The sequence below is a fragment of the Piliocolobus tephrosceles genome, chromosome 13, assembly GCF_002776525.5.
Source record: "Piliocolobus tephrosceles isolate RC106 chromosome 13, ASM277652v3, whole genome shotgun sequence".
NCBI classification, from domain to species: Eukaryota; Metazoa; Chordata; class Mammalia; order Primates; family Cercopithecidae; genus Piliocolobus; species Piliocolobus tephrosceles.
This window is the reverse complement of record NC_045446.1, coordinates 10,434,129-10,451,425: the sequence shown is the minus strand read 5'-3', so window position 1 is coordinate 10,451,425 and position 17,297 is coordinate 10,434,129. Positions and strand designations below refer to the sequence as shown.

At 40.2% G+C, this 17,297-nt stretch overlaps 1 protein-coding gene across 2 annotated transcripts in view; it reads left to right on the top strand.

Moving 5' to 3' along the window:
- The window catches only part of RTN3 (reticulon 3), a 72,439-nt gene that overhangs the window by 23,292 nt on the left and 31,850 nt on the right, over nucleotides 1–17,297 (top strand). Inside the window, exon 2 of one of the 2 annotated variants that reach the window (XM_031933804.1) lies at nucleotides 12,136–14,181. The exons of the other annotated variant lie outside the window; for it this stretch is intronic. Within the exon in view, the coding sequence (XP_031789664.1) occupies nucleotides 12,136–14,181 (2,046 nt within the window). The remainder of the gene's footprint in view (nucleotides 1–12,135; nucleotides 14,182–17,297) is intronic. 2 annotated transcript variants of the gene reach the window in all.

The following is a 17,297-nucleotide window of genomic DNA, read 5'->3' as shown; positions in this document are numbered from 1 at the left end:
GAGTAGCTGGGGTTACAGGCATGCACCACCACACCCAGCTAATTTTTGTACTTCTAGTAGAAACGGGGTTTCATCATGTTGGCCAGGCTGGTCTCAAACTCCTGACCTCAAGTGATTCACCTGTCTTGGCCTCCCAAAGTGCTGGTATTACAGGCATGGGTCACGTCGCCAGGCCAAGTCACTTTTTTCATATAGAAAAGGGATAGTTAGGCCGGGGGCAGTGGCTCACGTCTGTAATCCCAGTACTTTGGGAGGCCGAGACGGGCAGATCATGAGGTCAGGAAATCGAGACCATCCCCACGGTGAAACCCCATCTCTACTAAAATACAAAAAAAAAAAAAATTAGCTGGGCGTGGTGGCAGGCGCCTGTAGTCCCAGCTACTCGGGAGGCTGAGGCAGGAGAATGGTGTGAACCCAGAAGGTGGAGCTTGCAGTGAGCCAAGATCGCACCACTGCACTCCAGCCTGGGTGACAGAGCAAGACTCGTCTAAAAAAGTAAATAAATAAATAAAAAGAAAAGGGATAGTTGATACTCTAAACGGTGTAACAGTGTAACCCATGTAACCCATGGCTAACATACCTAATGTATGACATGTTGAAAAGATAACTGTCATAGCTTTAAAAATTATTTTAATCCCTAGTTAACAGAAATTACATGTGCACTCAAGTAGAAGGGAGGTAAATAAAAAGGATTTAAAGTAAAAATGAATGTTTAAATAGGCTTCAGTTTCACAGTGTGTATTAGAATTTGTAAGACAGCATATACTTACTCTTCCTTTTTGCTTACAAAAAAATTTTTTTGACCAGTGTAGATTGAGAATAGCGTTATTGTAAAAAGGTAATTAAGAATGCCCTATCCGGCTGGTCGCGGTGGCTCACACCTGTAATCCTAGCACTTTAGGAGGCCAAGGCAGGCGGGTCACCTGATGTCAGGAGTTCAAGGCCAGCCTGGCCAACATGGCGAAACCCAGTCTCTACTGAAAATACAAAAATTAGCCGGGTGTGGTGGCAGGCACCTATAATACCAGCTACTCGGGAGGCTGAGGCAGGAGAATCACTTGAACCTGGGAGACAAAGGTTGCAGTGATCCAAGATGGTGCCATTGCACTCCAGCCTGGACAAAAGAGCAAAACTCCATCTCAAAAACAATACAAAACAAAAACAATGCCCTATCCTCGAATGGGTTTCATTTAGCCTCTATTAGTAGCATTTTCTCCTGCAACAAACAAATAAACAAAACACATGATGGAAAAGTAGCCCGGTGGGGCCCTACGTCATTGGTGGTCTAGAGGTTAGTCTGTTCAGTTGTTTCAGGGAACACCTTGGCAGATGATTAGGTGTTTTCTAGGGTAGCCAAGACTGGTAGCTTCCAGTCTGCCTTAGTGAAAATAAGGGAAGAGGAAGCTGTTGATATAGTTGGTTAACTATATTAAAACCCTAGGTGGGAGATGAGGGCTCTGGGAACAGTCCACTTCCACACAGGCCTTTGAAAGTGACTACTGCCACCAGCATGCACCTTGAGTCCGTCACTGACACTAACCCAACTAATTTCTTTTTTTTTTTTTTTTTTTTTTTTGAGACGGAGTCTTGCTCTGTCGCCCGAGCTGGAGTGCAGTGGCCAGATCTCAGCTCACTGCAAGCTCCGCCTCCCGGGTTTATGCCATTCTCCTGCCTCAGCCTCCAGAGTAGCTGGGACTACAGGCGCCCGCCACCTCGCCCGGCTAGTTTTTTGTATTTTTAGTAGAGACGGGGTTTCACCGTGTTAGCCAGGATGGTCTCGATCTCCTGACCTCGTGATCCGCCCGTCTCGGCCTCCCAAAGTGCTGGGATTACAGGCTTGAGCCACCGCGCCCGGCCAACCCAACTAATTTCTTTGGCTTCATATACCTTAGCTATCTAGCCTTAGGGAAATTGTGGCTATTTTTATATACTCCAATCATGTTGAGCAATACGTAGTAATAATCGGACTTCAAAAAAAAAAAAAAAAATAGAGACAAGGTCTCACTAGGTTGCCCAGGCTGAACTCCTGAGCACAAGCAGCCCTCCCACCTCAGCTTCCCAAAGTGCTGGGATTACAGGCATGAGCCACCATACCTGGGCTAAATAGGACTTTTTAAGATTTAAGAATGACATGATTTTGTTTATCCTGTTCACACTGAGTAAAAGGCAGTTAAAGTTTTTTAAAGTACATTTTGTGATATTTACTAAGTTGTAGTGCTTTGAGAATATAGCTACATAAGCTAGGAAGTTAAACTTTTGATATGAATAGATTTCTAATTAGAATGTCAATGGAGTACCCCTGAGTAGTCCTTGCAGTCTTTTGCTTATGGCTTCCTTTTTCCATGAAGCAACATTATATTTCAGCCTAATCCCTGAGAGTTTCAAAATAGTAGATTACATTTTAATGTTTTCCTGTACTTCATAAAAACATATGAAGATATTGACAGAAGTATAGATGTAGTATGTGGCTAATTTTTATTGAACTTTTACTATGCCCAGTAAACTTTAAATGAATCATCTCATTTAATCTTCATAAGCAGTTCTATGAAGGAAAGGGACTGGCTTTTTTACTAATTGAAATGACTTGAAAATGGTGAAATCACTTGCTCAAGGTAACACAGCAAGTAAGTGATAGATGGAGGATGCCAAAGCCATGGTCATAACTGCTGTACCTGTAATAAAAATGATCAGATAAACTAGCTATATTTTAGGGTTTGACTTCTTTTTAGAGATGGCATTTTGAAGTTAATATTAAAATCATGACAGCACAAGAGGTAGATACTATTGTTTTGACCATGTTAACGCTATTAGTGATATAATTTAGTATCATCTGGGGTATATGCTCCCTCCAACAAAAACAAAATCAGACTGAAATTTTGTTTGACTTTTCAAAACCTTTGATAAGAGTGGAAGCTGGAAAATACTGTTTCTTTAGAAAGCATTGGAAGAAAAGTAGGTGAAAATGAGATTGGAAAGAGAGGATCCATCCACCATGCCGCATTGGAAGCACATTTGCATTAATGAACGCTTGCATTCAATTTGACTAATGCAGTAGGCATCTGGAATAGGAAGTTACAACCCTGAACTTGGGGGCAAGCATTGAGGAAAAAAATAAATTTGCCAGTTACAGCCTTTTTTAAAAAAAACAGAACAAAAACAAAACAAAAGAAAAACATTTTTCTTTGTGTAAAAGAGACTTTTTGTTTAGGATCTAGCTTGGCTGCAGAGTGTCTGCTGGCTAACTTCCTATTTTGATGCTGTGGCTGAAAGTTGTTGATACTGTTTTGCACGAATTTGTCTTCTTGTTTTGTGAACATGAGAAAATTCAAGTGTAGGAAAACCTATACCTGAATATTTCAAACCTCCCTCAAATGAATATGCATAGTATGGATGTGAAAAAGTAAGTTAGTGGCTACTACAGGCTGGCACCCATTGTTCACTGATGTATATAGTGATTCCATGTTATAGATATCCTTTTAGTAAAAAGTAATGAATTTCTTAGGTGAACGGGTAATTAACAACATGGTAACTATAACCTAATTTTAAACTATTTACTCTTTTTAGGAAGAACTCTTTGATATAGGATATAACATTCCTTATTCCTTAATTATAGATCACATTTTGTTTTTAGTAATGAAGTTGTAAGTACTTGAGTAGATGAGTACTAAATCTTTATCTAAGAGACACTTTGAGGAAAAAGAAGCAGAATAAATAGTATATGAAGGATTTTCAATTCAAATGTATTTACTCATAAGTACTTTTTGTTGGTTGTTTCTTTGTTTGTTTTTTAAGAGATGTGGTCTCACTGTGTTTCCCAGGATGGTGTCAAACTCCTGGACTCAAGCAATCTTCCCACCTCAGCCTCCTGAGTAGCTGGGACTACAGGTGGCCACCACTGTGCCCAGTCTTAGACATTGTAGTTTTTTTTTTTTTTTTGATCATGTTGTTTTAAACTCCTCATCTTGCTCTGAAGGATAAAATACTCTGGGCATGAAAGAGAGAAATTTCTGCCTCAATTCCCATACCAGATTTTCTAGTCAGATGTGGTTTTTTCCTTATTCCAATAAAAATGCAGAATTACTATACTTTAGAATTAGTATATGGAAGTGTTTAGGCAAGGGAAGACCACTCCTGCTGCATACCTTCCTACTCTTAAGTTGTGCCCAGTTCAAGCCCATCTATGTGAGGAGAAGCCATGAGAGTGGCTCCTCCTGTGGGATTTTATGGGACTAGAGCTCTGAAGTATGGCCCTTATCTTTCTGCCCTTCCAACACATACCAGATGTATTAAGGCTGTGATTCTGAAACCAAGTTTGTTGCCTGGGAACCTTGTAATACAGATTCCTGAGCTCTGTCCTCTTTAGGGAGGACAGAGGCAGTAAATCAGAGATAAACCCCGTGGAGAACTAGTAGTTACTCTTAAGTTTGAGAGAGATTATGAAAAATTGTGCCAAAGGCTGTCTCTGTGCTTGGTTATTAAATTGTTCAACTGGTTGTACATTTAACTAAAATATACTTTGACCCTGTTGGTGGTAAAGATCATTTGCGAAACATTTTGTTCAGGAAAATTTACTGGCTGGGTGTGGTGGATCCCTTGAGGTCAGGAGTTTGAGACAAGCCTGGCTGACATGGCAAAACCCCATCTCCACTAAAAATACAAAAATTAGCTGGGCATGGTGGTGTGTGCCTGTAGTCCCAGCTACTCGGGAGGCTGAGGCAGGGGAATCACTTGAACTGGGGAGGTGGAGGTTGCAGTGAGCTGAGTTCAGGCCACTGCACTCCAGCCTGGTTGACAGAGTGAGACTGAGACTGTTTCAAAAACAGGAAAAGTTAGTTATCTTTCAATGTTGGCTTAGAATTTCTTATATGTTGAGTTCTCTTGTGGGGTTTTTGGTTTTGTTTTTTGGGTTTTTTTGTTTTTTGTGTTTTTTTTTGAGACGGGGTCTCACTCTGTTGCCCAGGCTGAGTTCTGTAGGTCAATTAGGGCTCACTGCAGTCTCGACTTCCCAGGCTCAAGCGATCCTCCCACCTACCTTCCTGAGTAGCTGGAACCACAGGCATGTGCCACCACACCAAGCTAGTTCTTGTTGCCCAGGCTGGAGTGTGATGGCCCAATCTCGGCTCACACCCAGGTTCAAGTGATTCTCCTGCCTCAGCCTCCTGAGTAGCTGGAATTATAGGCATGTGTGACCATTCCTGGCTAATGTTGTATTTTTAGTAGAGATGGGGTTTCTCCATGTTGGTCAGGCTGGTCTCAAGCTCTCAACCTCGGGTGATCTGCCCGCCTCAGCCTCCCAAAGTGCTGGGATTACAGTCGTGAGCCACCACACCAGGCCCTAAAATTTTCTATAGAGAAGGGGTCTGTCTCAACATTTTGGCCAGGCTCGTCTAACTTCTGGGCTTAAGCAATCCTCCCACCTGAGCCTCCCAAAGTGTTGAGATTATAGGCATGAGCTGCCATGCCAGGCTGGGCTCTCAAACATCTTTATCTGCATAGAACCTAGCATAATTCTTGGGATGCCATAGGCGTTTGGTTTGTACCAACATATTCAGACGTTGCATCACCCAAGATTTTGAAGTAAATAAAAGCTCTTTGAATTATTTCCCTTAATATGTGAATGGTAGAAGGGAAAGTGTCTAAAGCTCTACATGAGGATTTTCTGTATTATATTATACCAGATGAAAGTGGTTACAATTTGCCAATATGCCTTTTCTCTCACCTAATAAAAAGGCATATGGTCTGGAGTCTCTATGTCAAGAGAGTTTTTTGAGAATGTGGTGTTTGGGGACATTTATTGGGGATTTACTAAGTGGCAGATACTGCTGTGAACATGTATTAACTCATTTAATCCTCGCAGCAGTTCTAAAGTTAGGTGCTTTAATTTTCCCATTTTGATGAGATTTTGATGAGATGGGATTAATAAGCAGTTTACTCAGGGCCACACAATTAGTAATTGTGATGAAAGGACTTCTTTTTTTTTTTTTTTTTTTTTTGAGATGGAGTCTCACACTGTTGCCTGGGCTGGAATGCAATGGCGTGATCTTGGCTCACTGCAACCTCCACCTCCTGGGTTCAAGCGATTCTCCTGCCTCAGCCTCCTGAGTAGCTGGGATTATAGGCATGCGCCACCACACTCTGCTAATTTTTTCTATTTTTAGTAGAGACAGGGCTCTCTATGTTGGTCAGGCTGGTCTCGAACTCCTTACCTCGTGATCTGCCCAGCTCGGCCCCCGAAGTGCTGGGATTACAGGCGTGAGCCACCGTACCTGGCTGACTTCGAATTTTTTAATAAGAATTTTTTGGCCGGGCATGGTGGCTTATGCCTGTAATCCCAGCACTTTGAGAGGCCAAGGTGGGCAGATCACCTGAGGTCGGGAGTTCCGAACCAGCCTGACCAACATGGAGAAACCCCGTTTCTACTAAAAATACAAAATTAGCTGGGCATGGTGGCGCATGCCTGTAATCCCAGCTACTCCAGAGGCTGAAGCAGGAGAATCGCTTGAACGCAGGAGGCGGAGGTTGCGGTGAGCCGAGATCACACCATTGCACTCCAGCCTGGGCTAAAACAGTGAAATTCCATCTCAAAAAAAAAAAAAAAAAAATTTATTTGGGTCTAAAAATTTAGAATTTAAAATAAGACTACCAACTTAATTTCCTAGTCTTTGTTTCAGATAATATATCTCAGTGGAGTATTTAGAGTTTAAGAAGATGAGTAATCATGGAGTTGAGTACTTGATAAGTTTGAGAACATGTTCATGATCATTGTGGGGATATGACATTTTTTACCTCTTACCATATATTGATTCTCACCCACCCACCTTTTTTTGAGATAAGGTCTTGCTCTGTCACCCAGGGTGGAGTGCATGGCTCACTGCAGCCTCGACCTCCTGGGCTCAAGCAGTCCTCCCACTTCAGCCTCCCAAGTAGTCAGGACCACAGGTGCATGCCACCATGCCTGGCTAATTGTTTAATTTTTTTGTAGAGATGGGGTCGCACTGTGTTGCCCAGGTGGGTCTCAAACTCCTAGGCTCAAGCCATCTCCCTACCTTGGCTTCTCAGATTACAGGCATGAGCCACCACACCCAGCTGATTACCTTTTTAGTAAATCTACTAGATCTATGACTTTATTTGTTAATAATTAGAGTAGCACCATGTTTTTAAGTGATTAGAACTCTTGAAAATGAATATCCACGTTAAATTCCATTATAGCAAAGAACTAATTTAGGAAGTGTTCATAATGAGAGTTTTGATGGCAATTTGTTTTCAGTAATGTTGAAAGGCTCTTGGAGTGCATGTGAAGGGATGAATCTTTTGAAAAAAGAAAGGTGGTAGACATTTTCTGAGACATAAAATAATCCAGATTTATTCCACCAGACAGTTTTACAGTGTTTAGTGTTTTAGGAGCTAACTGCCTTCAGATTCACTGGACTTTTCTGTCCTTTTGCCACGTACTGACTTGGGCAACACCAGTGACTACAAGTGCCATGCTGACCAATTGGAAGAGTCTTTGCTTATCGGGGCTGTTCTAAAAGGCTTATTAGTTTTTGGTCTTCATTCCATTTAATGTTTTCATGCCTTTATACACTTTTTACTTCCAGCCCAGTTTTTCCCATTGTCTTGGTACAGGTCAGCTCTGTCCAAATTTGTTAGGGTTTTAGCTAGCCAAAAATGGTCTTTTCATTTGCTGAAATTCTAAACAAAATAATTAAAATTAAAGCTCAGATGATGATGCTACCTTATTTTTCTACACGTGGGAAAGCTTGACTGACAATAATGATTACCGCCTGCATCTCAATCACTGAGAAATGAAGGCAGCACTGAGCTCTGTTTACCCTCTGAGCTTGCCCCCAGAAAAAATATACACCCTAAATAGTAAGTTATAACATTTTTATTAGGGAACATTATTAGAGGTTTTTTTATATATCTAGTAACCATGTCATATTAAGTAATCTTTTTTCTTTTTCTTTTTTCCTTTTCTTTAATTTTTTTTCCTTTTCTTTTTCTTTTTTTCTTTTTTTTCTTTTCTTTTCTTTTTTTTCTCCACTCTGTCACCCAAGCTGGAGTGCAGTGGCATGACTGTGGCTCACTGCAGCTTTGACCTCCCAAACTCAAGCAATCCTCCCACTCCGGCCTCCCAAGTGACTGGGACTACAGGCACGTGCCACCATGCACAGCTAATTTTTCTATTTTTTTAGGGGCAGGGTCTCACCATGTTGCCCGGGCTGATCTTGACCTCTTGGACTCAAGCAGTCTTCCCTCCTCTGCCTCCCAAAGTTCTGAGATACAGACATGAGCTACCACACCCAGCCTAAATAATCTTTAATGTTTGAAGTCTGTCAGGCCATTATGGTGCTCAGTAGAGGACTTCTTAGTATTCTGAAAATAGGACTTCTAACTTTATCTTTAGTTTTACCTAAGATTATTCTACACCTAACTTGAAAGTTTTGGAGTACTAAAAGTTCAAGGAAGTTAAGAGAAAAGCAAAGCTGATAAACTGAGCAGTTTGTGTCCTGTGAAAGCATAGACAGTTTTACTGTGCTCTTCCCAGTGATGTGAATATTCTTTGGTTAGCATTCAATTTGGTTGCTTTCTTTTTAGTTTAATCAAGCACCATCACCACTATATCATTGTCATCATCATTTTACTTATTGATTTTGCCTATTGTCTGCCTTCCCCTCTGTGTTGTAAGCTCCATAAAGGCAAGAAATTTTTTCTATTTTATTCACTGCTTTAAGCCCAGTTTCTAAAACAATGTCTGGCACATGGTAGGCACTCAATAAATACTTGTTGAATTATTACTAATTCATTTTGTAGACTTTCATCTGTAAGATGACAGATCTGAATCATCTGAAATCTCCATCTCCATAAGCTGGCTGGGCGCAGTGGCTCATGCCTGTAATTCTAGTACTTTGGGAGGCTGAGGCGAGCAGACTGCTTGAGCTCAGGTGTTCGAGACCACCCTGGGCAGTGTGGTAAAACCACGTCTCTACTAAAAATACAAAAAATTAGCCAGGTGTGGTGGTGCACGCCTGTAATCCCAGCTACTCGGGAGGCTGAGGCAGGAAAATTGCTTGAATCTGGGAGACGGAGGTTGCAGTGAGCCGAGATTACAACATTGCACTCCAGCCTGGGCGACAGAACTAGACTCTGTCTTAAAAAAGCACACAAAAAACACATAAAAAAACGTATAAGCTGAACCTTCCCTTTGGGGTGGAGTCAGTTTGACTTACCTCAGAGTTGTTTGAAGAGAGAGGTTTCCAAACAGTTTTACAATAACCATAGTTCACTGAATGCTTTCTGGTAGAAACACTGACTAGTAGCTTCAGTAACAATGCTCAGATTGTGGAATATTTCTGATTTAAATGTACTTTACACTTCAGATATTTGAACCTTTTAACCTACAGTGCTGGGCTTCATTTCTGTTATGCCCTAATCTAGTCATGCTGAATATCCATACTATATAATGGCAGATGCAAACCATATTTTACTAAATTAGAACTACATATGAGTTATAGTTTACTTCACGTGTTTTGTTTTGGTAATATAGCTTTGCCACCAAGCTTTAACCATTTTCCTTAATGTACAAAGACTTTTTACTCTAATAACCAGGTTTCAGTTATACTATTTCTAATGCTCAGCTCTTATTACATCAGATTTCATGATGTGTTGAAATAGGGGAACTTTATATGGCATTTCAAAACATTTTTATAATAGTGGAATTTTATTTATTGTAGTAAAATATTTTTGTCTTTAATAAAATAATTTTGAATGATGTAATAATTTTGCTTTTATCTGGTATTCGGATGTTTACATGAAAAAGGGAACATAGGCTGAATAAAGATAATCCTAAAAGAACTTCTCTGTCACATTTTCCCAGTTATTCATGCTCAAGGCATTGCTGTCCTGAGCCTACTTAGGTCTCAGCTGACCAAGCTGAATCTTTGATTCACTTATTTGGGGCTATTTATTTAAGACCCACTTTGTTCCAGCTCCAAAGATACAACAGCATGCAAGAAAGACAGTGCCCAGGGCTGGGCTTGGTGGCTCATGCCTATAATCCCAGCGCTTTGGGAGGCCAAGGTGGGCAGGTTGCTTGAGCCCAGTAGTTTGAGACCAACCTGGCAATGTAGCGAGGGACTATGTCTGTAGAAAGTTTAAAAATTAGCCAGGTGTGGTGGCATGTGCCTGTGGTCCCAGCTACTTGGGAGGCTGAGGTGGGAGGATAGCTTGAGGCCAGGAGGTCAAGGCTGCAATGAGCCACAATTGCACCGCTTGCACTCTGGCCTGGAGGACAGAGGAAGACCCTGTCTCAAATACAAACAAATAAGTGAGGTAAGAAAGCACCAGCCCTTGGGATATTTGTTTTGATCCTTTTCCCCAGTAAAAACTTGTTAGAGTAGGAAGTTAGAAAACAGCGTGGTAGATTGATGGCTTATTAACTGATAAGACAACATATTACTTTGAGAAGGATATTTTCTATTTTAAAAGTAATTCTGGAGTTAACTCTTTTTTTTTTTTTTTTTTTTTTTTGAGACGGAGTTTCACTCTTGTTACTCAGGCTGGGGTACAATGGCACGACCTCAGCTCACTGCAGTGTCCGCCTCCCAGGTTCAGAGGATTCTCCTGCCTCAGCCTCCTGAGTAGGTGGGATTACAGGTGCCTGCCACTACACTTGGCTAATTTTTTTATATTTTTAGTAGAGACAAAGTTTCACCATTTTGGTCAGGCTGGTCTCAAACTCCTGACCTCAGGTGAACCACTGCACCCGGCCCAGTTAACTGTCTTTACCAGAGAAATCTATTTGCACATTCAATATTGATTTAAATGACAAGTTAGTACAAGAGATTTTGGAGGGGCCATGCGTGGCAGCTCACGCCTGTAATCCCAGCACTTAGGGAGGCCAAGGCGGGTGGATCACTTGTGGTTGGGAGTTCGAAATCAGCCTGGCCAACATGGTGAAACACCGTCTCTTCTAAAAATATAAAAATTAGCCTTGCTTGATGGTGCCTGCCTGTAATCCCAGCTACTTGAGAGACTGAGGCAGGAGAATCACTTGAACCTGGGAGGTGGAGGGTGCAGTGAGCTGAGATTATGCGATTGCACTCCAGCCTGGGCGACAAGAAAAAGACTGTATTTAAAAAAAAAAAAAAAAAAAAAAAAAGATTTTGGCGGGGGTCCACCTTTTTCAGTACCCTTTAGTTTAATTTAATTACATGGGAAAAATGCTATTTATTTGTACATGGGACAGATTCTTCCTGTGGATAGAATAGAATAATTCTAGTCTCATTTTCAGGTTCAGGGAGGGTCTACTGCATCTCCTAAAAATCAAAAACAAGTCTGGCCACTTGTTTTTTTCCTTCTCAGATTGTGAGACTGTAATAGTGGATTTATAGAGGCAGTCTGTGCTCTGAATTGTTCAGCTTACAGATTGAAGTCTATCAACTCTTTATAGTATCAGGTTATTTATTTTGTATAAATTATTTTGCTTTTGTTGATTAGCTCTACCAAAATAATAAAAAACCTCCCAAGATTTCTCAATCTTTCTGCCCTTCTTTATGCTTTCTCTTTACAATGGAAAAGTAGTCCAAAAAGTATTTGTTAGGAAATTTTTTTGTTATTTGCAGTTCGTGGCATGATATGGCTTTTCTGTTTCACTGTTGGCAGCTTTATGCATGTCCTGTAGGATAACTTGATCGTTTTGTTACATATTTATGTGTGTATATATACATCCTGTGTGTGTGTGTATATATATATATTTATGTAATTTAAAAAATAAAAAGCATGCTGCTTGGCTTGGCTAGCTAATGTGTAATTGTGCCTGGTAAACAATTATTTTCTTTGAAATTCTGATCATAGAGGGATTGAGCTCTCTTTGTTCTGATGAGCCATCTTCAGAAATTATGACTTCTTCCTTTCTTTCATCTTCTGAAATACATAACAATGGCCTTACAATACTACATGGAGAAAAAAGCAATGTGTTAGGGAGCCAGCCTATTTTAGCCGAAGAAGGAAAAGACCACTTGGATCTTCTGGATATGAAAAAGGTGGAAAAGCCTCAGGGGATCAGCAACAACATATCAGACTCTCCAATTTCTCTTGCAGCAGAAGTTCATTGTGACCGTCCTTCTATTCCAGCCAGTTTCCCAGAGCATCCTGCTTTGCTTTCAAAGAAAATTGGTCAAGTGGAAGAGCAAATAGATAAAGAGACCAAGAACCCAAATGAGGTATCAAGTAGGGAAGCTAAAACTGCATTGGATGCTGATGACAGATTCACCCTGCTAACAGCCCAGAAACCACCTACTGAATACTCTAAGGTAGAAGGCATTTATACATACTCTTTGTCCCCATCCAAAGTTTCAGGAGATGGTGTTATTGAAAAGGATTCCCCTGAATCACCATTTGAAGTAATTATTGACAAAGCAGCATTTGACAAAGAATTTAAAGACTCGTATAAGGAGAGCACAGATGATTTTGGTAGCTGGTCTATGCACACTGATAGAGAATCATCGGAAGACATTTCAGAGACTAATGACAAGCTTTTTCCACTGAGAAATAAAGAGGCAGGACGTTACCAAATGTCTGCATTGCTCAGTAGGCAGTTTTCACACACAAATGCAGCACTGGAAGAGGTGTCTAGATGCGTGAATGATATGCATAACTTTACTAACGAAATACTGACTTGGGATCTGGTTCCCCAAGTGAAACAACAGACTGATAAATCTTCTGACTGCATCACAAAAACTACAGGACTTGACATGAGTGAATATAATTCAGAAATTCCAGTTGTAAATCTTAAAGTTAACACTCATCAGAAAATTCCTGTATGTTCTATTAATGGGAGCACTCCCATCACTAAATCAACAGATGATTGGACAGAAGCATCTCTCCTGCAAGAAAATGCTATCACTGGAAAACCTATACCTGACTCTTTCAATTCCACAAAAGAATTCAGTATCAAAGGTGTGCAAGGCAATATGCAGAAACAGGGTGACACACTTGCAGAGTTACCTGGATCTCCACCTGAGAAATGTGACTCTTTGGGTTCTAGAGTGGCCACAATGAAAGTGGTTTTACCTGATGACCACCTGAAAGATGAAATGAACTGGCAGAGCTCTGCATTGGGAGAAATCACAGAAGCTGATAGTTCTGGTGAGTCTGATGACACAGTAATAGAGGACATCACAGCAGATCTATCATTTGAAAATAAGAAAATTCAAGCTGAAAAACCTGTTTCCATTCCAAGTGCTGTTGTAAAAACAGGTGAAAGAGAAATCAAAGAGATTCCCAGTTGTAAGAGAGAAGAAAAAACATCTAAAAACTTTCAAGAGTTGGTCAGTGACTCTGAGCTGCATCAAGAGCAACCTGATATTCTTGGAGGGAGTCCAGCTAGTGAGGCAGCAGAAGTACCCAATATAAGTGTCTGCTTAGAAGATGTGAGTGAAGTTGCTCCTGAAAAGCCTGTTACTACTGAGAACCCCAAACTTCCTTCAACAGTGTCTCCAAATGTTTTTAATGAGACAGAATTCTCATTAAATGTGACAACGTCTGCCTACTTGGAGTCATTACATGGGAAAAATGTTAAACATATAGATGATTCCTCCCCAGAGGACCTGATAGCAGCCTTTACAGAAACCAGAGATAAAGGAATAGTAGATAGTGAAGGAAATGCCTTTAAAGCAATATCAGAGAAGATGACAGACTTTAAAACAACTCCTCCTGTAGAAGTCTTACATGAAAGTGAGTCCAGTCGTTCTGAAATTAAAGGCATTGAAAGCAAATACAGTGAACAAAGCAAAGAAACAAATGGAAGTGAGCCTCTAGGTGTTTTCCCTACACAGGGTACTCCAATAGCATCTCTTGACTTAGAACAAGAACAGCTCACAATTAAGGCTCTTAAAGAATTAGGTGAAAGACAGGTTGAGAAATCAGCTTCTGCACAGCATGACGCAGAATTGCCTTCTGAAGAAGTACTGAAGCAAACTTTCACGTTTGCTCCAGAATCTTGGCCACAGAGATCATATGACATCCTAGAACATAATGTCAAGAATGGATCCGATCTTGGGATTTCCCAAAAACCCACTACTATCAGAGAAACTTCTAGGGTAGATGCTGTTTCCAGCCTTAGCAAGACTGAATTGGTAAAAAAGCATGTCCTAGCAAGACTTCTGACAGACTTCTCAGGTAACCATTTATATTAGAATACTGCATGTGGTTAATTCTGTGATTGATTACTTATCAGCGTGCCATTTATGTTAGTCTGATTTATACCTACAAAATTATGGCTAGAATACAAATATACTCTATGATGGGAAAGGCAGATTCTTCTCTCGTCTTTTTTTAAATGATTGCTTGATTTGGTTTCCTTAATACCAATATTTCCCAAAGCAGTAGACCACTTTGTAACATTAGTCTTCCCCTAAAATTTTTTTCTATGCTCCAGTTATATTTCAAGGTACTTTTCTTTTCTTTCTTTCTTTCTTTTTTTTTTTTTTTTGAGACAAGAGTCTCACTCTGTCGCCCAGGCTGGAATGCAGTGGCGAGATCTTGGCTCACCACAACCTCCACCTCCCGGGTTCAAGCAATTCTCCTGCTTTAGCCTCCCGAGTAACTGGGACTACAGGTGTCAGCCACCATGCCAGGCTAATTTTTGTATTTTTAGTAGAGACAGGGTTTCACCATATTGCCAGGCTGGTCTCGAACTCCTGACAAAGTGCTGGGATTACGGGCGTGAGCCACTGCATCTGGCCAGTTACTTCTTTTCTTTTTCTTTTTTTTTTTTTTGAGACGGAGTCTTACTGCGTCCCCCAGGCTGGAGTGCAGTGGCGCGATCTCAGCTCACTGCAAGCTTCGCCTCCTGGGTTCATGCCATTCTCCTGCCTCAGCCTCCTGAGTAGCTTCGACTACAGGCGCCCACTACCGCGCCCGGCTAATTTTTTGTATTTTTAGTAGAGACGGGGTTTCACCGTGGTCTCGATCTCCTGACCTTGTGATCCGCCCGCCTCGGCCTCCCAAAGTGTTGGGATTACAGGCGTGAGCCACCGCTCCCGGTCTACTTCTTTTCTTGTAGATTGGCCCTAGGGTGGTATTAGGGCCAATATCATCAGGTTCTTATATACAAAGCTTATTTTTAAATCTCCACAATAGTCACACTTTGTAGCACTTTAGTTTTTTGATATGTGCCTTGTGGAATCTTAGCAATCAAAGATAAAGGAATTCCTGCTGGGAAAGATAGTAAATGAAACTTTTAATTAATGTGATCATATACTATAGAGATTTTATGCCCTGAAAGTAGGTAGCCAGTATTGTAGTACTATTTTGTGAGTAATACTTAGGAGAACTCATGCGTTCTTCTATTTTCTATCTTGTTTAATAATCTTCAGGCCAAAACTCATTATTAGATGGTACTAGAAACCCCTTCTCTTGTCTTTTATCTATTTCAAATGATCACTTTTCTATCAAGTGGCTTTCAGTTAGATTACTGCAAATGCTGTCTGTTCTGGGGTCTTGGAAAGTACAATAAAAAAAAAGGATCTTTCAAGCCCCTCTACAAGGGACCCCCATCCTTTAATGTAATACCAAGTTTTACATCTACTATATGGTCAGTGTTAGGTGCTATGTAGAGGTCTGTGGTTTTTAAACGATTTGATTATAGATCTTTTTTCAAATGAAATCATACACAGAGTTGTAGTATTTATAAGAAAATTAGATTTTTGTTAGGCTAAATATATTTTGTGTTTGATTATATATTTACTTTTTATAAGGGCATTTCCTTACTGGAGACTGTAGGTAGATTTATCTTCTTAAGTTTTAATATTTAAAATAGATAAATTGTACTTAACCTTGTAATGGTATTGTGAGGATTAAATATGAAAATGCAGGTAATGCAGTGCCTAGCACATAGTAAATATTCGGTCAGATTTAGCACCAAATACAGGGCCTGCTACATAATAAGTACTGGACAATTATTTGTTGAATGAATGATATGAATTATTTCACTAAAAATAATCAGTGAAGACATTGAGGCTTTTTGATAAACCAAAAATTTTGAGTTACCCATTAAGGATAGCTCTTATACTCTAGTATTTGAAGCTGACTGAATTTGGATTAAAGAGTGCTGGGTTCTAATTCTTGCTGTGCTGTGCCTAGAAGTATGACTTTGAACAATTAACTTACATAACCTTTCGGGGGCCTCAGATTTATTATCTGTAAAGTGAGGATGTAAAGTGAAGTAGATGGTCTTCAATTATCATTTCAATAATATGATTCTCTGGCTCTGGTACATTCTAGATTTCTTCCTGAGTTGTCATAATTCTTATAGGTAGTAACTTTTGAGTATTAAGGCACATAGGAATTATGCTACAAAAACTCTAGTGTCTAATTCTGGCAAATTCTTGTTTTAGCGTGACCTTAGATGACTAGTCTAATTGGTTCAGCATCTTCCTTTGTTAATGTGATGATCATTATTTTGCCCTGCTTTGTATGTTGCAGTAAATAAAGTGCTGTGTAAATGCTAATTATTAGTAATTCTCAACTGAATTATTTAATCTACCGTGAGAGATGAAAAGGGCTATGGAAGTTCAGGATATTTGTCACTGACCAAATTCTATGATTAGTGTATATATTTAGATGATAATTAAAGAAGACTGGTATAGTTAGACCAAGAAGTTTAAAGGTCTTTCTTGCAGCTTTCAAAAGTGAAAACCTTTTAAAATTGTCTTATTTATGACTAAATCTTTAAATATATAATCCATTTCATTGTAGTGAACCAAGATTGCACCACTGCACTCCACTCTGGGTGACAGAGCAAGACTCTGTCTAAATAAATACATAAATTAAATTAAATTAAAATATCAACCATTTCAATAAAATGCATCAGTGTCTAGTTTTATTTATCTTTTTTTTTTTTTTTTTTTTTTTGAGACAGAGTCTCACTCTGTTGCCCAGGCTGGAGTGCAGTGGTGCAATCTCGGCTCACTGCAACCTCCGCCTCCAGGGTTCAAGCAACTCTCCTGCCTCAGCCTCCTGAGTAGCTGGGATTACGGGTGTGTGCCACCACGCCCAGCTAATTTTTTGTATTTTTACCAGAGATGGGGTTTCACCATGTTGGCCAGGCTGGTCTCTCAAACTCCTGGCCTCAAGTGATCCGTCTGCCTTGGCCTCCCAAAGTGCTGGGATTTACAGGCCTGAGCCACCACACGCAACCAGTTGTCTAGTTTTAAATACGTGTATCTGCATATTCTTCCTTTCTAAGATAAAAACAGTGCTTTAATTCTGCCTAAAGTTGTTTGGGAAAATAG